Source organism: Pteropus alecto, unplaced genomic scaffold (assembly GCF_000325575.1).
Source record: "Pteropus alecto unplaced genomic scaffold, ASM32557v1 scaffold24, whole genome shotgun sequence".
NCBI lineage: Eukaryota > Metazoa > Chordata > Mammalia > Chiroptera > Pteropodidae > Pteropus > Pteropus alecto.
In genome coordinates this window covers 23,543,009-23,565,640 of record NW_006439192.1, presented here as the reverse complement: position 1 = coordinate 23,565,640, position 22,632 = coordinate 23,543,009, and the positions used below count along the sequence as shown (strand labels likewise).

The 22,632-nt window shown below is 37.0% G+C and overlaps 1 protein-coding gene across 10 annotated transcripts in view; it reads right to left on the bottom strand.

The window, feature by feature from the left end:
* Window positions 1-22,632, bottom strand: part of MTUS1 (microtubule associated scaffold protein 1) — a 164,262-nt gene that overhangs the window by 19,446 nt on the left and 122,184 nt on the right. For 9 of the 10 annotated variants that reach the window (XM_015592899.2, XM_025049909.1, XM_006916417.3 and 6 more), the window contains 2 exons: window positions 14,095-14,309; window positions 6,637-6,703 (listed from right to left, as the gene is read on the bottom strand). In XM_015592899.2, the coding sequence (XP_015448385.1) occupies window positions 6,637-6,703; window positions 14,095-14,309 (282 nt within the window). Of the gene's footprint in view, window positions 1-6,636; window positions 6,704-7,692; window positions 7,762-14,094; window positions 14,310-22,632 lie in introns of those variants that run through there. The other variant, XM_025049912.1, reaches the window with a different exon arrangement.

The window sequence follows — 22,632 nt, the reverse complement described above, 5'->3', positions numbered from 1 at the left end:
AGTTAGACATGGACAGGAAAAGAATGATCTAAGTTTGAGGTGGTTTCAACTCCATCTTCAATAAACTCAGCGAGATAATTCTTTTTTGATGTACAGGTTTTTATTAATAGATATTCATTAAAGTCCATTTCAAAAATCACTTCTGGAATTCTGCAGCTCCAAAATGACTTAATTATAAACAGTTTTAAAATTACTTTAATACATTGCCTTGTTAAACCACAACTGTAGACGAAACTAGAACAGTGAAAGAATTAACACGTTCCATAAGGTGTGAGGTAGACTCAAGTTCATAGACACTGTGAAGTGTTGATTAGACAATTTGCACAATGTTTTTCATAGAGCCAAGTCACTCTTCCCTAATAGGTAATAACAAGACATATTTTAATCTAACCAGACTTCTTGCACTCTTAACTCAAATAAAGTGATTCCAAAGGTAGTTACTAGTGCAAAGTACTGTTTATATCAAATGATTTTTTAACCTTTCAAACAGCTTCACCATGCTTTCTCTTTTATGTAGTCTAGACCAGCAGTCCCCAATCTTTTTGGCACCAGGGACTGGTGCTCGTATGAGAATCTAATGCCTGATGATCTGAGGTGGAGCGGAGGTGGTGATGCTGGCGCTGAGCAGCAGCTGCAAATACAGATAAAACTTCGCTAGCTCACTTGCCGCTCGCCTGCTGCTGGACGGCCCAGTTCCTAACAGGCTACGGACCGGTACCGTGCCTGCAAATACAGATGAAGCTTTGCTAGCTCACTTGCCACTCACCTGCTGCTGGATGGCCCAGTTCCTAACAGGCTACGGACCGGTACTGGTCTGCAGCCTGGGGGTTAGGAACCCCTGGTCTCGACATTCTGAGTTCTTATCTAGGTGCTTAACTTATCAACCTTAGGAAAGTTACTTAAATTTTAAGCCTCAAATTTTTTTCATAAAATGCAAACCAGCAGACTTATAGCTGAACAACTAACTGATGTTAGGAAAGAGTAGGCGCTCAACAAATGCTAACACCATAAACATCGTATAATTTTTACATAGAGAGGGCAAAACCAACTAGCCTTTATGTCATTATTATGAAAATTCCAAAAATTTTTAGTGAATTAAGAATAAAATTTGGTTTGTATCATGAAATAGAAACAGGACAAATGTATAAAAAGATGTTAGTTATGAATTCTGGTGGCTAAAAAATAGTTTTTAAATATAAAAGTTTCTTCACTTAAATTTCGATGATTACATTTATAAAAAAAAAAAACAAAAACAGGAACCCCAAAAGATAATGATGACTCTCTATTACACCGGTATGACTACAAAGAATCAGAATGACACATTTATTTATCCCCTATCTCAGAGGCCAAACGTTTGCCATGGATGTAGGCTATTAAATTGAACCGTAATCTACTTCAAGGGCTGACACTTTCAAAATGATCTAATTAACTGGGATTGTCAAACATAAAGTAAAAAGTTTCCAAGAGAATTATTGCTCGCCTTACTTTATTATTCATTTAGAAACAGACAAGTTATTTTTCAACAGTTTGTAGGAAAACATTTATACACAAACCCCAGCAAATATTAGCATATTATAAGGATAAAAGCAACTTTCCCTAGCTACTGTCCTCATTAGTAAAATTATTCATTCACTGAGGTACTTAGTGCCAGACACGAGATGCTAGCTATAGAGCTACAAAGATGAAGGTGAGACTGGCCTTGCCCTTAAGAGCTCACAGTTCTGGACTGTGAGAAGAGGTCTATCAACAAATAAAAGAGCAAAGAACTTTGAAGGGCATAGTAGAAGTCACAATTAATTAACTTACTTGAAAGGTTTGGGTGAAACTCAATTGAAGACAAGATATTTTAGGTAGGACTGAAAATATGAGTAATGAGAAGGCATTTGAGGGGCAAAAAATAGAAAGGTGGTAGAAAGAGTAGAGAGCATTTCAGGCAGGGAGGATAACATGTGACAAGGATGTGCAAAGGAGGTATGAATAAACCCATGGCTGGGACCTGGCGAGGGGAAAGAAAATGTGAAGAAAGGGAAATGAGCGTCCAAACATCATAAAGTTGGACTGCAAGGTTATAGTCAAATCATACATGGTGGCTTTAGTATGTCTGGACTTTTTCTCAAAGCCAAAATGGAGTCATTTATGTTTGTTAAAAATGGCCAGTAGAAGACACATGTGAGATTTATTTAAAATACAATCCTGATAGCATATGGAGAGAAGCAGGCTTGGAGACAAGGTGACCTGTTAGGTGATCATTGTAATATGTTCTAGATGAGAAGTCTTGGGGCTTAAGTTAGAGCAGCAGCAGCCAGAATGCTGTGCAGAGCCAGATATGAGCAATATTTAGAACACAGACTGATATCATGTGAAGGATGGGGGAAAAGGAGTCTGACCTCAGTTGTTGGCTTTTGGGGTAAGTGAATAATAATGCCACCACAGAAGATGGTGAAGAGACTTTGAGGAATAGGTTTGAATGATTAGACACTGCAGAGTGTTCCGGAAGCAAGGGGCTGGAGAGTCAGGAAGGTCTGATTACATTGGATTGGCTCTTCTGGAGCAGCTCTTCACTAGGAAAAGCACGTTTGCAGCTTGGGAAGGAGAGAACTAGAGAAATAAATCAGTAAGTCATCACGCCTATAGGTTGTACTTGAAGCCATGGGATGGATGGGAAAAGAGCTGACAATGAAACCCTCGCTACACTACAACACTGTTTAAGGGTAAGTGAAATTATGATAAATCCACTCGATAGACTTCCCGACAGTCACTAAACATGACCACAATGAAGACTATGAGGCAATACAGAAAAGCGCCTGACATCAGTTGAAAAGACCAGAGTATACATAAAATAACGTGGATGGATCTTAAAAACATTATGCTATGTGAAAGAAGCTAGACACAAAAGAAATGTACTGTTTATTTCCATTTCTATGAAATTCTAGAAGAGACAAAACTAACCTGTGGTGATAAAAATCAGAGCAGTGTTTGCTTCTAGGAGAAGAGGAGGCTCCTAGAAAGGGCCATGAGGGAATGTTCTGGGAATGATAAGAATCTTCTATACCTTGATAAAGGTGTAGGCTACATGAGTATATGTATGTGTCAAAACTGATAGAACAATATGCATCCCATTGTATGTAAATTATACCTTACTAAAAAAATCAGAGTTCGTACTTGTATACATTCATATAAAAGACAAGGGAATATACAAAAATAAAATTTATGTCAGAGTAATGGAGCTATGAGCTATTTTCCTCTCACATCACAATTTACTTTACTTTTTACATACTGTTCTTAAAGAAAAAAGAACTTTAAAACTTCAAATAAAAAAGAACTTTAAAACCTCAAGCCGTAAATATGTATCGATTACTCATAAATATGGAAAGCATCACATATAGTTTTTTCATAGGAAGCAGGAAAGAATCTCTGCAATTAAGGAGTTCACTATCTGAAGACAACAGGAAAACACAAGATACAAGAAATAATAAGGTGAAGAATTGAAGACTCACCGGAGCAAAGGGAGACTCAAGGTTTGTTCTAAGAGGACTGAGTGAGGGTTTTTGAAGAGTTTTTGCACAAGCAAGTGAAAAGTCATTCCAGGAAGAGGGTGTGGCTCGTATGGTAGAAACATGCAGGCTACACGGGAAGTAAACTGGTTAACTGGGCAGTATGAAACACGTATCAGGGTAACGAGTGAGAAAGTCAGTCCATGGAGGGGACAACGGGAGGCAGTTAGGTTCTGAAGGTCAGTAGTGCAGACTCTACTTGGGAGTCTACTGCTCCTGCCTTTATGAGTTGTCCTTCATTCTTTGCGGTTCTTAGCAGTTCGGGAACTTTGTCCCAATTTATAATAGAGAAGGTAAAGAAAAATTACCCAATGGGAGACTGACACCAATGGTCCCCCACTGTTTCAGAGGGAAAAGGTGGCTACTCAGATGATGGTGATGGTGGCACCTCTCTTCTCTTGAGTTGCCTGTGATGGACCAGGCACTATGCTGGTTGCTTCACGTGTTACCATTTAATTCAAGCTCCCCAAAAGCCCAGCAAAATACATATGACTTTGTATTACTAGGGAGGAAACTGTACTCAAAGAAATTAGGTAACTTCGAACTAGGAGCAGATGGACAAAACCCTAGACTATGGATTCTACTGTATCAGGCAGGGATCTATCACAACTCACTTTCATTTGAGTGTGAAGAGAAAAAACCACCTGTCCTGAGGGATTTCTATTAATATTTCGTCTAATTACGATTCCTTTCTACACTATAGTCTATGCTCTTACAGAACAGCCAATTTGGTTAATAACTACGCAGCTATAGAAGTGCATATATCTTACTACTTACTATTCAATCTTACTACTTACTATTCAATTGTACTACGATTGAATAATTTACATGAGTTAATACGTTGTAAAGTGTCTACAATTGGTGCTAGACACTTTACAACGGATTAACTCATGTAAATTCACAACTACCCTTGAGGTAGATAGTTATGACTGCCATTTTATAGGGAATGCAATTGGGACAGACTGACAGGTAATGTGACTTACCCTAGGTCACTAAGCTACCAAAGATTTAAATCTGAATAGTGTGCACTCCTACCTCAAATTTTAAAACTGAGTTTTAAACTTTGCTATGTAAACTTTTTTTTTTTTTTTTAACATCTCAGCTCATGCTGCAAACAATCGAACTGGCAGCTTCGAGGGCATTCTTCCTGAACTGTTTCATCAGAAGAACTACATAAAGGCTTCTCTTCTGTGCTCTCACAGAACCAAAATCCTTCCCAAAATGTTTTATGCTGTTACTTGAGCAACTGGACCTTATTCAACAGCTGCAATGACACATTCTCTAAGAGTCTAGCCTTGGGTGACCGAATGATACAAACAAGCCAACCATTGCATCCTGACACTGTGAGAGAAGCGGTAAAAGCACACCAGAATACACTCTCCTTATCACAGACGGAAAGGTGAGAGTGGGTACAAACTGTTATGGCTATTTCCTGTCAGGCTATGTGACCAAGTGGAGGTGCTGAGTACCTGATCCCAATTTAAATCACTTAACTGTGCTATCCACTAAAAGGTAAAAAGAGGATTCCCCGCCATTCAAGCAGAGTGAATGAGAACAGTGTTCCACTGGCATTTCTGCCTTGTCTTGGGGAGAAGCTGAAACATGAACCACTAGGTAGGCTCATCTCCACCTCCACTGAGTTATAATAAACTCTGAAACACACAAAAAAGGCCTCTTGCCTGATCTCCTAACTCTATATCCATGACATTACTTAAGGCACAGACAAAAACAAATTAAGTTAGTCATTTAGGTAATCAAAAGGGCAGCAGTCTAGTTAGTAACAGGGCAGAAAGCCTTAAAAGTCTCTGAGAGCTGTTGCACAGCTGTGGTTTTCTTGAACTGTTTCCTTAGCATTCTCAAGTCTTTGGGGTCCAGAAGTTCCCGTCTGTCTTAAAATTACTTTTCCAAACAGAGTCCTTTATTTCCATAGCCTTAAAACAAGATCAGGAGAAAAGGATGCCCTGTCGAGGTATTAAGAATCTGGAGGGTTTGCCAGGAGTTTAGCACTGTCCCCCACTGAGAGGTGAAAAGAGAAGAAGAATGCAGGGAGAAGAGGAATGCAGAGAGAAGTCTTGGCCCCGCACTCAGTGATTGATCTTTGCCCTGGAGGAAAAAAGACTAAGTCCAGCACATTATATTGCCAATATTTAAATTCTGGTCTCGTCTGAAGAAAAATGAGCATTTTCTCCTACAACTAGATGGAGACAATTTTTATCTCTGTTATCACCTCTGCATTATTCACACACATACTTACACGCATTTTATATGGACACTGTTAGCATACACAGAAAACTGCAAAGGGCAAGGAATTCGGCCTTTCAATGAACAAATCCAGACCTGGCTGACGCTAAAGCAAAATGCTGATTTTTGCTGAGGTGCCCACAGCGGAGAGGGAACCCCAAGGCGGTCAGTGCACTCCAACACGGATGTTGAGGTGGAGAAGGCAGGATTTTCTCTGTTGCATGAACCCTGAGGACTCTTCCAGGAGAGACAAGAACTAAAACAGAGTTCAGCCTGGAACAGCAGAGCTGGGCAGCGAGTGCTACAGACATTAGAGGCACGTGGCTTCCTGTGAAGCTGGGACTGATTCACCGTCAGTCCCATTCGAATATGAGATTAGCACAGGATGAGCCTTCTTCAGACAGGCTACCCCTATATGTAGCTCCTTCCAACTTTATACTCACCACTCACAAACCACCCCGAGAAAGTGAAATGTAATTGTTATCAGCGAGGGAATTTTCTCAACACTTTAATAGGAAAAGTGGTTCAGAAAAAAAAATGATGTAATTATTTAACAGGAATCCACACAATTACCAAAATCATTCCCTCTCTTCAGGAAGAGAAATGTTTTGGTCATCAGTAGCTCTGCTAAGCTTAGTAAGATCAGTGCCAGGAATTCTGTGAACTTGAGGTCAAGCTGCCAAGATTTAAAAGAAATGTCGATAGTAAGTGTTTGCACAGATACCAGGGTGGGACAGCTAACAACCGCCAGCACGCAACTCCGGCCACAGTACAGACATGCAAACCAGATTGTCTAATTTGTCCCTTGCCCCATAAAACTTAACAAGGAAAAAGCTCTTACCTAGCTCTCCCCGGAGGTTAACAAGTTCTTGAGATAGGGTTTTGTGTTGTTTCAGTGCTTCCTCCCGCTGCGGAAAACACACATCAAGTTACTAATGTTTTCAAGAGGGTCCCTTTCAGTAAGGCATACATTTGTTATCACTAGGAAAATGAGACTCAGAACAGAGAGACCAAGATATGAATCATTTAGGCTAACAGTTTGTGTCGTTCGAAAACACAGATGTCCCTTAGTTGTTAAGGAAATTTGTGCTTCGAAAATCTGTATTTTCTCAGGTCTTTGTGAAAGTTGCATCTGAAGCGCTGAATGGCCCTTTAAAAATATTTACTTTGAGCCACAGAACCTTTCAGCTAATGCATACTGTACTTAAGACGTAATTCATTCTCCTGCTCCAAGGGCAGTAAAGACCTAATTAGTTTAAGATAAATATTTAATGTTCTAAACATATGCACTTGTATGCACTTTGTACTATATTTGCAAATAAAAAAAGTTTTGTTACAATTCTTTACTTCCAAAAGACAAAAAGTTTGTTATAAAGCTATGGTGAAAAAAATAATACTTTAAAGGCAAAATTAATTTTACTCATCTATACATTATTTCCTAAGGATTATAATATTTTGGATTAACTATAATTCTAAGAAGATGTTAGAAAAATGAATTGAAGAAAACCAGGCAGTTGTTTTCAATATTAAAAAAGCAATTATCGATCTTACAAAAAAACAATTTTCAAGTGACCAGCAACTCATTGCAATCACACACATACACATACTTACACAAATAGAGCAATTAGATACCATTTCTTACAAAGTACAGTCCCTACCACAAGATTTAAGAAAAGAAAAAGCAGAATTCAAATCTCTCTGAAAATGCCCTCAGCAAGATCACCCAGGTCAGAGCTCCAGCCGCATCTTGATCAGTGTTGCAGACAGAGATCATGAGACTCAACCTCTGCAGGCAAAAGTTGCTTGTCATTCAAAGCATTTCCCCCTAATCCCAGACAACCTCTGCCTTAGTCCCTGACATTCTTCCAGAAAAGCACTATAAACAAATACTAATTACCCTTGTTGCTGCACATGGAGAATAGAGGCACATTTTGCTGCTGGAGCAGCCCATTTTCCAGCTTCTGTCTCTAACTCCCTCCTCCCCCTGCACTGTCCAAGAAGTGCACAGGTGGCCACGCCACCCACCAGTCGGTCTGTCTACATTCAAAGCTCTACCAGGAGTAGCGCCATTGGTCCTGGGTTAGCCTTACTTCACATCCTGCAGGTTACTGTATGCCTCAGCCGCCTCTCTCCTCACAGAAGCTGATGCTGCAGCTTGTGCCTCTGGCACAGGCAGCCTGCGATTACTTAAAGCCACAGCCCTTCATTTATGAAAAATGAGAGCTAGACATTAGACTGATCGATTGCCACTTACTTAAATATCAGCTGGTACAATGGAAAGAAAAACTGACCTTCTCTGCATGGATAATGGAGTTATTTTTAGATTTGTGAGCCTTTTTATTCCTCTCTCTAATTGAGGTCATTAGGTTATCACACTTACTAATAGACAAGAGAAACTTGGTCTCCAAAACCTGTATACAAAATGAGCTTATGAACTACGTAAAAAACAATGAAAGCATGTGTGTTGTGACTTCAAATTTAAAACGATGTTATAAATCAGATGTTTTCCGCGAAATTTAATTTGAATGCTTAGAACATGGTCCACTGGTGTTTTAAGGAAAAGTGTGAAATGATTTGACAGTTGGAAATTAGGTTTATTTTATAACTTTTACTTTTTACTTTGCAGTCTCTAAAGAGTTGAGGAAGTTAATGACAAATTATCATTGTCATTTGGACATTTAAGTGATTGGAATTTAAGAAACACTTTCTCATTGAGACATTTTGGCCTTAGTGGTATTCTAAATGCTTAAAACGCAGTATTAAGTTGTTTTGAAATCACAAATCGGTTAGTCCAGGTTTTTAAAATGAACAAGTGATGCATTTTCTAATGTAGAAATTAAAGTTTGAGGAAAATCAACCTGGATAAAATTGGAAGAAAAGTTTTAAAATACATATAATGTATATTACTCTTAATCTCTTAAATTTAAGACTTAACTTTGTTTGTTTAGTAATCTAGTTCAAGTAAGTATCAATAAGTTTTGTCATCTAAGTGACAAGAAAACCACACAGCTTTACTAGACACCCATGAGCAATCCTGCAACACATTCAGTGAACTGGCTTATAATTCACTTTCTAGTGGTAACTAAATTGCTAGTAGGAGGAAAAGCTGGTAAGAAGTTAAATCACTTTTCAAATTGCCGTAAAAAGTTAAGTTGATATATAATTGCCAGGAGAAATTTTCTGAAAACTTTTATGTCCTACTACAAATAAATACCAGGTCATCTTTTTGTTTATCAAAGAAATTTGAAGACAAGAAATTTCAGTACCCATGTGGACATTTCTCCCAACCTTACTTCTCAGCCTTCCTGTCCACAATGCCCAGAAGCCATCGATACCTTCCAGCCTCTGTCAACCCCAGTAACAGCAGCAGGAAAACCACGCGGCCATCGTTGACTCTTCTTTGTCTAAATGGGTTGTGCCAAAGCCGGTCAGTTTTTCCTTCCTAATGTGTCTCGAATTCCTCGCTCTTTTTCTATTAGTGCTACCTCCACCCCAGTCCAGATCCAAACTAACCCATTCCCGGATGGTCAAAAGCCCAGAGAGCTGCTAGATTATCATCCCATATTCTTTGTACATACCAATACTCTTGCTCAGAAAGAGTCTTCCATTGAATGCATAAAAAAATAAACATCACCCTAGTTCCATGAACCTCAATCATCCAGCCCCTGTTCAGACTCCTGACTCTTCTTCTGTCCAAAGTCATGCTCACCATGCATGGCCCACTTCCACACTCCGGAATGCCTGGTCTCCCTGACCTAACCCACTAACAGGAAATGCTAACTGTTCATCATGGACACCATCCTCCTGCCCCAATTGCCCAGACAGGACATTTACCCTTCTGAATTGGAGGGCAAATTATTATTCAATACCAATTAACAAGATATTGAGAAAAATTATGAGATATTGAGATATTGAGAAAAATTATGAGAAATTTAAGACATGGTCCCTGCCTTTGAGAAGCGTAGGACCAAAGTAGAACTAAAACACCCAGGCCCAGTTCTCTGGTCACGTCTCAAAGCAGATGACCTCATCTAAGGGGAAGTAGTACAGGAAAATTGAAGAATCAAGAGATTTAAATATGATACCATGTGAAATACTGACCACAGCGCCCATACCATAATAAACATATACTGTTAGTTTCTGCCCAACTCTTTCTGGTTGCTTGCCCTTTAAGATACTTACCCTTTATTTACAGATGATAAAATGTGTTTTGTCACTTAGATACCGATTGCCTATTTCTTTTTATTCAGCTGTTCCTATATCAGCATTTCTGTCTTAGATAATACACTCTTTAGAATCCAGATAACAAGTTTATTTAATTCTCTTTGTATAATAAAATGCAGAGGGAGGGTGAGACTCTGGATAGAAAAATGCTTTTACACTCATACATTAAACATATGCAGTGCTCCCCGGAAAAAAAAAATGGATTTGCCATAATTTAATTAGGAGTCCCTGGGACACAGGCACTTAGTCTCTGGCCAGCATCCCATCAGCGGGTCTGAATTTCCTGGCCACTGAAGAATAACAGCATCACAGGGCGTTGCAGAAAAGAGCTGCTTCAGATGGCTCAGACGTGTGCTATGTCTGATCCCCTCCCCAACGTCCACATGATGCATTGTGTCCACTTTTCTTGTTCTAAGACAATTTTACTTATAGTAGACTGCTAGTGTCATTCAAAATTCACCTTTGTTTAGGAGCTGCTTTAGGCAAAAATAGAACTGGAGGTGCACTACATAATAATTCAGAGATTTGGGGGGTTACTTCGGTCCTGTTCAGGCTTACCTAGAAACTCATCCATAGACCCTTTTATGAAGAAATTGAAATTACAACCATCAAAACTGTCCCTCACTTCGGTGGTCTGTACAGAATACTGCACAGCTATGCAAGGATAAACCAAGAAATGCAACAAACTAAAACAATAGTGTGTCCTTTGAGAAACAGAAAGTATGGTATTAGTTTCCAGAGTCTTGAGACATTTATTAAAACTTCTGCTATATAATGAACTTTGTCTGCCACTAAAGTGGGAAAGTTGTGGTTATTGCAACAAGATGATAAGCAATAGTTCCACTGTCTCCTATAATCAACCATTTTTACCAATAATCTAAAGCTCTAAAACCATTGAGAAAAAGTTAGCAATAACAATATATATATAGATCAATTTGCATCCAAAATCTACATCTACCTATCTACTTATCTATTAATCAATCGCTTCTGTAATGAAGAGTTAAGAGAGAAAATCATTTTGAAGAAATTACTTAACTTTTCCCCTGGTTATATCTTTTCTTTCCCACTATTTTGTAACAGTGCCCTGTACACATTAGGCAATCAGTAAATAATTGCTGATTGATTATAAAGAGCTAGCAAAGAACATTTATATAAAGACTTTACATGTTCAACTCACATCTGGAATCTCATTCTCCCTACTCATCCATTTGTTCATTCAGGTATACACTGTGTGTCTATTTTGCATAAGGCACTGCCATAGTTGCTGGAGTGGTTGCCTAAGAAAGAACTAGACACAGATCCTGCTCACAGTGACCTTCCCATCTTAAAAAGCAAAAAGAAGTGCTAAATGGTTACCTATAAAGAGAAATGTGAGTGCTCCTAGAATCCAGACGTTAGACGGAATGCAGAGCTAGAAAGACAAAGACAGTCTTCATAAAAGAGGGAGTTTTTGAGCTGACTTTTTAGAAATTCAGTGGAGTCACAATTACATGGGCATTAGGACCTAGATTAGGTGTAAGATGAAATTTACATATAGTAAAAGTACCCCTGAAACTCATTAAGAGTTTACCCTGCTGTGGACTGACAAAGCATCTCTCAGTATGCCCTGCTTGTGAGATTTTTCCTATAGTCATGGAATGACTCTTTCTCCAACTGAGTACCTGATAAAGTGTCTTTGGCTTGTGTTTTAGGGGCCTCGTCATATGAGAAGAAAGTACCTTTAAACACTAGGATCACAGAGTGGAGAAGTTTCACGCCCACACGGTGTTTAGGGACTGAGAATACAGCTGAAGGAAGAGCTGACTCTGGCCTTCCTCTCAGATCCACTCCTGGGCCTTTGCTCAATGAGGGGCATGAAAGGCAGAACTGCTTCATCTATTTAATTGCATTTTTTACTTTGGCTATTTGTATAATGAACCCATGTAAATTAAATGCAGGTAGTGAGGGGATGCCATTATAAGGAAGATCTGAACATGTATGTATTAGCAGGAAGAGTGGTACCTTGTAATGGTACTTGAACAAAGGATGAAAAAACACGGGAAGTTTATAGGGGATTTTTAATTCCTATACCTGAGTTTAATTCCTGATCCCCCCCTCACTAGCTCTCTAATGGTAGTCAAGTTTCTTAACAGATTTGTGTCTCAATTTTCTTATTTGTAAATTCCAACTTGTGTTTTTTGGGGAGGATTTAATAAGTAAGACTGTCTGGCACTTAGTAAATATTCAACAAATGTCAAATCCCTCTTGCTTCTCCTCTTCTTCCCTATCATATAGCTGGAACATCAGGCAGTGAGGGTAAGGTTAAAAATGGCAGTTGGTGCCAAATTAAAGAGAATCTCACATTCCAAGTTATTTATCAGACTCATCCAAAAGAAATATAATGTGAGCCATGTACATAATTTTAATTTCCTAGTAGCCATATTTTAAAAGTTTAAAATTTTATTGATATATTTTATTTAACTCAGCATATCCAAAATATTACCATTTCAACATCTAGTCAATAGAAAATTATCAACAAGATATTTTACACCTTTTTTTATATGAAGTCTTCAAAATACATGTGTATTTTATGTTTACTGCCTATCCCAAATCAGCCTGACTATGTATACTTCAAGTGCTCAATAGCTTCATGATGCTGGTGGCTCCCACATGGAACAGGTGAGCTGTAGAGAATGGAGAACCACTGAAGGTTTTAATCAGTAGAGCAGAAAAGCTTTGGAAAGATGAATCTGTCAGCAGTGCTTGGGATGAATAATAGGGGAGTGAGTATAAGCCTGAAGACTGGTTTAAGCTGTTAGTACCATAATCTAGTGGACAACTATCCAGGATCTGAACAAGGTTTGCATCAGTAGGAATAGAAAAGAGGGGATGAAGGCAAGAAACACTGAGGGATGAGAGTTCACAGAATTTGATGACTGATTTCACGTGGGAGATAAAGGAGCGAGAAGAGTTGAACATGGGGTTGTTAAGCTAGAAATAATGAGTAAGTGGTTTATAACTAAATAGACAAACTAATTGTTCCTTAAATTTGATATTACATGGTTTCCAATTTAGCTTACTTGGTTATATAACAACTGTAGAATTCCTTACACATTAAAGAAAAAATAAATACTATGTACTGCCGTAACTTAAAAATGATGTAAATGTCTCCCTCTCCCTCTCAAAAAATATATATTTGGACAAAGCTATAAAATGTTCATCAAATATGATCTAAACTGTCTACTGGCGTGGTAGCTTGTCAAAGGCACGGACCAAATCTCACTCATTTCTGTCTCCCCTGCCACACATAGGCGGCCACATCAGAGTAGCCTCTATGGGAAAAATAGGTTTGCTGGATTGAACTGAACTATAATACAAGGAAATTGATCAGTTTTCATCTTGAGATTTCATGTATGCCCATCTTTAAAACTGTGATTAAAAAAAACCTCGAGAGTTCAAGTTACATTCTCACCCCCGTGTTTCCCTTCAGATAATAGTTTTTGTCACTATGCCAGGAACATATGTTTATAGAAACTTGGTCTTCTCAATGAATTTTAACTAGTTCCTGAATTGACATCCTTGTAGTATACCAAGGAAGAGTAAGCACAGAAAATCTGTTTTGCGTTTGTTGTACCACAAACTGTTTTTGGAATGGATAAAAATTCTTAAGAGTCTCCAGAGCAATACTGGGAGTTACCTCAAAAGTATCCTTTGACCCACAGATGTAATCAACCTCGTTTTTTTCAAAGCATTAAACTGTGATATGGAAATATACATAGAGTTAGCCAAAAACTTTAATGAAAAAATGCTAATGCTAATATAGTCTGGAGGTGCACAGAAGTATAATGGGCAATCATCTTTTAGCTACTGTTGGTCTAAGAGATTGTAGAGAAGAAAAGTACCTACTAGAAATGTTTCCATCTCGAATTTCTAGAGTAACTCAAATACTGAGTTGGCAAAAGCATAACTAGATGAATTCTGTCTGATCTTACCAATCATTAATTTAAAGATATTTACAAGAGCATGAGCATTGCCCCCCTCAGTTCCTGCCCCCCAACTCAGTGAGAAAGATTGCTTAGAGTGTATACCGCCTTACCTCAGACAGTAGGTGCTGAATCACAACTGTTAATGCTTCAAACTTGATGTGTCCACAGGAAAGAAGCCGCTTGAGCTGCAGGATAAATCCACTTTGGTTTTCACATTTTGCTTTATATTGAGCCAACTCAAGTGTTTTTTCAGAGGACAAAACATCTGGAGATGTCTGTGTCTGGATACATAAACTTCTGGGATTCTTTTGCCTTCCCTTTTCAACTGCAAAAGGAATTAATAATTAGTTGTAAAATATATGATTTTGATTTTTATAATAATCACTATATACATTCAAATACCATAAAATAAGCCACAGAAATGCATTTAACTTATGTTTATATAAGGAAAGCATATGGATGAGAGCTGGAATTAATCACATATCTAAATGTTTGGAATTCATAAACACAGACAATGACTTAAATTCAGATTTTAAAGATTTCCATGGAGTAGAGAATTATGTACATGAAACAAATAGATTTAGCAATCCAGAAACAGGAAAACTGTGTGCAAACTAATGTTTTCATAGTTTCTAATTTTCTAGGTAAACTGGTACAGAAACCTGACTGTCACAAGTACCCTAACTCTATATCCTGGTCACATATGCTGACACAAAAACACAAATTATTGGACTTTAAATGCCTTTCTCTCCTCCCGTACTTTTTTTTTTTTTAAATGAACTTTCCATCCTTTACTTGCTGACATCCTAGTCATTACAAAGATTTATACTATGGATGACTTATTTCCTAATCTCTAATAAATCATCACGTTCATTGACTATTTAATGAATATATTTTGCCCCTTATCTTTAAGTTCATTGTTAAAGAGTACTATACTTTTGACTAAACTTGCTGTTTTTTTCCCTCTCCAAGTAGTAATACTGGTTAAATAATTTTTTAAAAGCTCATGCTAATACTCAGATCCATCTGAGATGCCCTGCCAAGTGATTTTCACTTTCTACACCAAGGTGCCCTGGGAATTACTCTGCTTTATTTTAAATGAAAAATTGTTCAGTTTTGGAACCATTCCAAATATCTCAGTCACTTTAAATATCAAACTGAACTGGAAAAACAGGAAACGAGCTGCTTAGCTTCTTGAAATAAGTAGGCCAAATAATCAAAACAAATCTAAATCTGAAAAAAAAAAAAAAAAAAAAAGACACAAGAAGCTAATAAAAAAAACCCAAATGTTTCCTTATTTTCAGAGGCATTCCCTATGGCATCTACATTCTGTAGTAACAAACAAACCTAAGACAATTTAATACACAGCGATTGTTTTCTCTAATTTTTCAGGGAAAAGAAAATTACAGTAATTTCTTAAAGGAAAATAAACAAAGAACCTCAGTATTCATGTTCCAAGAACTAATGGCAAAATACACTCAATATGCTCTTTAAGTTAAAAATGGAAAAAGGCTTTTCTTTTCTATGCTTGCTTTCTATGGTTAAACAATTCGTATCTGTATTAATACTTGATAATTCTCAATTATAAAATGACTAAGATATCTGTTGTTTTTAAAATACTTGAAAAGAGGGGAAGAGTTTGTCCATTAATCTTTTTTAATTAAATTTATCAGGATGACATTGGTTAATAAAATTACATAGGTTTCAATTGTATAATTCAATACGTTACCCGTATATTGCACTGTGTGTTCATCACCCAAAGTCAAATCTCCTTCTGTCACCATATATTACCCTTATCTATTTCTCCCTCTTTCCACCTTCCCACTAGTAACCACTAAACTGTTGTCTGTGTTTGAGTTTTTGTTTGTCTTGTTCATTTGCTACTTTCAGTTTTATATCCCACATATGAAATGATATACTTCTCAACTTTCTGTGTCTTCTTTTGCTTGGCACGATAATCTCAAGATCCATCCATGTTGTTGCAAATGGCAGCAATTCATCTTTTTTTTGCCTTATTCTTTATAAGCAATTACTATTTGTTTATCAATAATTGTCAATTCCCCAGTAGATGGAGAAAGTAAGTTAAAAGTCATAATATTAAAGACCTGAAGGAGGAATAACTTCACAGTCACTAAATTAAAAAAATCTAAGTATTTTAGAATGTGTCAAAATAGCTGAGATTAGTATTCCTTTATTTCAAGGGTTCCCAAGCCCTAGGCCGTAGAATGGTACCAGTCGGTGGCCTGTTAGGAACCCAGGTTGCACAGCAGGAAGTGAGCAGCGGGAGAGCTAGCAAACCTTCATCTGTATTTGCAGCTGCTTCCCAGCGCCAGCATCACCGCCTTCGCTCCACCTCAGATCATCAGGCATTCGATTCTCATAGGAGCACCAATCACTGGTACCAAAAAGACTGGGGACTGCAGCTTTATTTTATGTTATTTCCTAAAATATTCTTAGAAATTATTTTTGTCATAAAACATATAATAATAATTAATATGGTGTTTTGTTGTTCCTAGTGTCTCACTTTCCTCTCTTTTGATCCTCCCAGTAACTCTTGATAGGGAAGGTGAGATTCAAGGATGTGAAGGGTGTAGACAGCTTCTATGGGACAGAGTCCAAGTCAGAGCCCAGGCCTCTGATGCCAAGACTCTACTCCCATGCATTTTGGAAACTGGAGAATGTGGTAGAGATATAACGTATTTCATAACTAAAAATAAAACATTTATGCAATAATCTGGATAAACTGTTCCTTTAATACATTCAAGCCCATTATCTAAGTACTCTTCATTTCAATAAGCCTACATATAAACATCTATGTTTTATATAGTGTTTTATATATTTTATACAAACAGAATGGCAATAAACATCTTTTAACTCTCCGACCATCTAGAATTTACAACAACATACGTAGATATAAGTTGATTCTCCTGATTAATATCAATGCTATATGATACATTGCTTTGAGTTCATTTCTTGATTCTTTAACATTTGATTCTCTTTCTAGAAGTTACATGGTAATCAATTTTATAATTTAACACAATATCAGAGTTTTAAAACTATTAGGTTATAATTATTTGCAAAATTTAAGAGGTAACTCTTTCATATTAACAGTTTTGGAGAATATTCTTTAAGATTCTTGCCTACTTAGTCTTTCAGATAAATTTTAATATTAACTGAACAAGTTTTAGTAAGTTATTACATAAGGAATATAACATTGAATTAAGTGTAAATTAATACATTAAACATTGTTTTTCACACATAGGTTTGGAATACAGGTACTCCCTTTGTAGCACCAAATTCTTTATTTTTCTTCAAATTATCTTTTAAAGTCAGGTAATAGTTAAGTATTTGACTCATTTGTGAACTAAATATTTTTCATTGTGTTACCAAGATTTTTAAAATTTATCTTATGATTCTCCTAAAAATATTTGCTAGTAATATTGTTTTGCTAAATTCTTTGACTTTATGTATGTAATATACCTTCTTTTATATTTATTTTTCTTATTGAATGACTGATTCTATTTCTAATATTATTTTAAAGACAGGGAGATAGCCTTATCTCTTGTTTTAAGGAGATTAAGTCTAGTGTTTTTCAATGGACATAGATATTAAAATAATACACTTGTATCATATTAAGAATCTATCAATATTTTTTTTAAGTATTTAAAAAACGAGTTGGATTTGCTGACTCCTTATAAGGCCTCCAAAACCATTATGACTTTTTACTGATTTTTATTTTAATTTGATAAATGTTGTTAAAGGCTTTTCTTATGCCATAGTGGCTCAAATTCCTGAGACAAACTCTTAATTGTTTCATATATGTTAGGACAACAGTATAAGCTGTTCACTAGCTTGTTGCTGAGGATTCAGATGGCTTAAGGACACAAGCTAGGTTGATATCTATACATTTCCTTTATGTTTTGGTTGCTTTAACTTTTGGTAACAAAATGATATTTGTGCTTATAAAAGTCCTATTTCCATAATTTAGAACTGTTCTATCAGGGCATATATATATTTTGAAGGTTTAGAAAATTCTCTAGGACTCAAGACTATATTGAGAATGCTGCTAAGATCACTCTAAAATGAACTTAAGTCATTTTTGCCAAGGTACACCCTGGAAAACACCAACTATCCAAATTTGATTGCATTCCAGTCAAGCAAGTCCCCTGGTTCTTAGCTGCTTTCTCATTTGTGCTTTGCCTGGTTGCTGTTTCACCTTCAGTGGCAGTTAAGTTTCAGGGTGTTAACTCCATCTAATTAAAGAAGCAGGGGAGGGAATGCGACTGCTTCAGTAAAACCCGAGCTGTCCACATGCCAGCCTCTTTTCCTCTCAGGCTTTCTTAATGGCCAGAGAACCAGAATTTCAAGAGTTGGGGGAACCCCATTTATGAGCATCAGCTCTTAAGTGTCCAGCCATGAAAACCCAAACCATCACACCTAGAACACAAACACTGCTCTGCTTCAGATTTGATAGAAGTCATTAAGATCTGTACATCATGATGCAGTTTTCGATACTAAGATTCTTATTCAAGCATTTAAAATGATTCTGGTCACTTCTGTCTGCATAATTTCATGTACTCAAATTGATGTTTGAGAACATAAAAGCTTTTCGAGAAGTCTTCTCTAACATACCTTAGTACAAACTGTTGAATTCATAGCTGGTAAGCAAGAACTTATCCTATTATGAATCCTACATGGGTGTAAAATGACAACTATAGAGGGGTTTTCATTGCAAATTTGTTTGAAAGATTAAAAAAAAATAACTCAAACATCCATAAGTAGAAGACTGGTTAAATAAATTTACATTTATATAGTAAATGTAATACCAACACTGTAACAAAGAACTAGGAAGCTCTCTGTGATTAACGAAAAAAAAGCCTAGTAAAGAGCAATGTAGATAATACACCCCATTATATACAGATGAGAATATGAGCAAATTTTCTTTTTTGCTTATAAACACATGACAAGATTATCACATAATACATATAAAAGTACTAAAAATGTTTACTGTTCCGGAGAAGGGAATAGGAACCAGACAGATACAAAGTATTCTAATGCATTTTTTTACATTTTTCTAAATCATGGAGTAAATATACTACTTATTCAAAATTTAAATAGTAATACTGTTTTTCTAAGGTGGTGAAAATGAATTCTGAGCATTGAAAATCTTTATTTAACACTTAGCCATCAAGAAAACACAGTCAATCCATGTTTCTTCCTTGGGGAATCGCGACAAGAATCTAAACACATGTTTTGTTGTATGTGAATACTCAGGATAGATTTACATTTAAAGAGAAAAGAAAATATTGACATATTATTTTTCTAAGAGTACATGTCTTCAAATTTTAACAAAAGAGCAAATAAGCTAGTAGACTGCCCTCTACCTAGACTGGAAAAGCATTTTGTGACCTCAATCTTCTGCTCCATATACTGTGCTCCCTAAGGACAAAATTGTACCCCACGGCAGCAGATGACCCAGTTTGAGCATTTCTCCCTCTCTCCTCACCCCAGTGCTCAACGATGGTGCAAAAATCTCCAATGATGCTCAAAACCCCAGTGCTCATATATAGGGTATTTCATAATACTAAAACAACAGCTTTCCTTAAATCCTACAGGATTTGTTATTTATAAGACATTAGCATAATGTGAACCAAATTTTGCCCTTACATTCCACTTATTAACATATTACCATTTTTAATAATGCAGCTGTATTTAAAAACAGTATTTTATTATACCTATACCATCAGGACATGTTCTGGTTTCAAAGAATAAGTTTAATCAGAAAACTTAAAATTAAATGTTAACTTCTATGTAGATTCAGATGTCTCTTGACAAGATAATTACCACTTTGCTGTCTGATCCAACCTGCCAGAATTCATTCTAACGAAACAAACGTCCACCAGGAAAACAAAAGTCCTGAATCAAAGACATGTGCTCACTTGAAAAACAGGTGGATTACACTGTTTGCTATCTTTGTTCTTTCTACTCAAAAACCTTAATAAAATTTAAAACCAGCCTAATGAACTTACTTATCATCTTCTTAAAGTAGAAGATAAAGAGGAACAGACCCGTTTTTCAAGTCACTCAGGCTATCGATCCCCATCTCAAGGCTAAACACAATTGTTGACAGAGATGGACTAACCATCATCACATACTAGCTGCTGAGGATACACATCCATCCTAAGGCCAAAAAAGCCATTTACTGAATCTGCTGGTTTCTAAATATTAGAACTGAGTTAGAGATAAGACCTACTAGGAGAGTGCTTTGGCTACCATGAAACACAAAACACAGAATGTAGAAACTAATATTGCCTAGCTTTTTTGTATATGCACTGACCTACTCATTTATTCACCAAATATTTATCAAAATTTACCATGACAGCGTCACTGTAGGGTGGGGGGGGACTGGCCCTGGTGCCTGGAGAATGGGGGATACATGAAGACACCAAAGATCTCTGCTGAATCGTTTTCCCCAAATATTATTCTCTTCCTGTCAAACTCTCATAATATCTACCTCTCTGACTGAAGGTGAGTCATTTGGTGGTATGGGCTTTCTACTAGATTCTGCATCGAAAACTAATGTTTTTGGATTAATAAAACAAGGATAATGAACTAATGGGCAGGTGAGCGTTCTCTAAATTGCTACCAGCACCCTGGACAACCAATTCCCTTCTTTCTGCCTTAATCTGAACCTATACATCTAAATGCCTTAATAGGAACACCTATCTGTACACAAGTTCTTTCAATCGGTGTTTCCTCAGCATTAAACATTGGGTGTTTACCCTGGTGTATTCCATGAAAACAAAGCATTAAAATGAAAATTATTGTGAAATATCTGTTCTAATAAGAGGGAGTATCCTGTTATGAAGTGATTACCCAAATGACTACTGTTCACCCAATAAGTGTCTATTGGATGCCTTCCTTAACAAATTGGTCTTTGATTTCTGGGACTTCTCTATAGCAGAGACAGAAATATGCTATCAACAATGGCAGTGTGATTTGATAAACAGATAACAGAATTACAGTGTTGTGAGAGTAGACGTGGAGAAACGCCTAGATCTTGGGGGTTCCAGAGACAGTCTGGATGGACATTTGCACTCTTGGCAGACAGATAAGGAGAAAAGGTTGGCAAACACAAAAGCAGAGAGAGGCGTGGGTGGCCCTAGACCCTATGGCCACCAGTGCGGACAACAAAGTCAGCACTCTTGAAGTTACAACAAGACGAAAAGGCTGGAAGCATAAATGGGGCTAGAGCATGTGTGCCATACAAGGTTTTATCTTGTAGGAGATGCAGAATGATGCTGAGTGGGGACCAGGGGCGCTGTGGAAGAAGATCCGAGCAGGCAAGCAGGGCGGCCCGGAGGGAGGCCCAGCAAGAGCAACTTGTGGGTCAGTGGCAGAGAGAACGGTCAGGAAAACATGAATGTGTTCATGGGGCAGAACAGGAGGACTCAGTGACCAGTTGGATCAAGGGGAACCCAGGGTGAGTCACAAGTTTCCAGCTAGGAAATAACCCAAAGAGGAGTGGATTAGCACATGAGAATTGAGAGGGCAGAGAGGGGGGATGAGTTTGGTGTGAGACACGGCGAGGAGGTGTTGTGGCATTCTCTAACACTCTGCTCTTTATTCTCCAAAGACAGTCTATTCCTAACTCACCTGCTCCATAACGCTTTCCAAATTTAATTGTCTGCCATGTTATTTTCCTGAGGAGTGACCAGCTCTTTCTTTCCTGTTGTCCTGAATATTGCCCCTAACACACAACTGTTAATGCACACTTCCTAGTTGTGTCTATGGAACAGTGAACCCACAGTAACCTATACAATCTTATCAAGATATTTAAAAAATATATTCATGGCATCATTAGTTTAAATTTGTATAAGCTTTTTTTGTGTTCCTTTCGTTATCTGTTTACTCTAAGAGGTCACAGTAATCATAATTTAGGAGCCACATATAGTATTTTTCTATTTTCAAGAAGGTATGGCATTTACTTTAATATGAAACATTTGAAGCTCAGCAAAGCATCGTGTTTAGACTTTAAATTACCCAAGCCACTTATTGGCGGGGGTTGGGGGAGGAGGACTTTAAACCATCCAAGATTTAAAAGGCATGTTTCTATGAAAAACTATTTCAGGATAAATATGCTTACATAATTTTTCCTGAAAAAACAATCCAAATTTGACCTTAAACATTTTCAAAGTAGCTGGCAGGGAAAACAGCAGACTCCTCCTGCTCTTTAAATGGACTACTAACTACAAAGGAAAGTTAATAGAAATTCATTACATTCGGAAATACTTTTAAGAAGGTATTAACTCCCTCAATTAGTTGGCTTTTAAATTATCTAAAGGTCTACCTTAATATGTTCAGTTTATGGATCTGTGTCCGGACTAAAAGAGCATGCTATATAAATGAAACAAAAAAATTGCAAGTAATACAATTTTAGGCCTGTCACATTAAAAATTCCAAAGATACTGAATGAAAATGTTTTTATTCTAATCATCAAAATTTTAGTAGAGGAAAAATCTTAATTTTTATTTCATCTTAAATTAGGAAACAAGTATCTTTTGTTAGACTTGTTCACAACATACATGAACAAACTGGATAATAGGTCTTCTCTCAGAGGCACAAGAAAAGGAATAAAATATACCCGC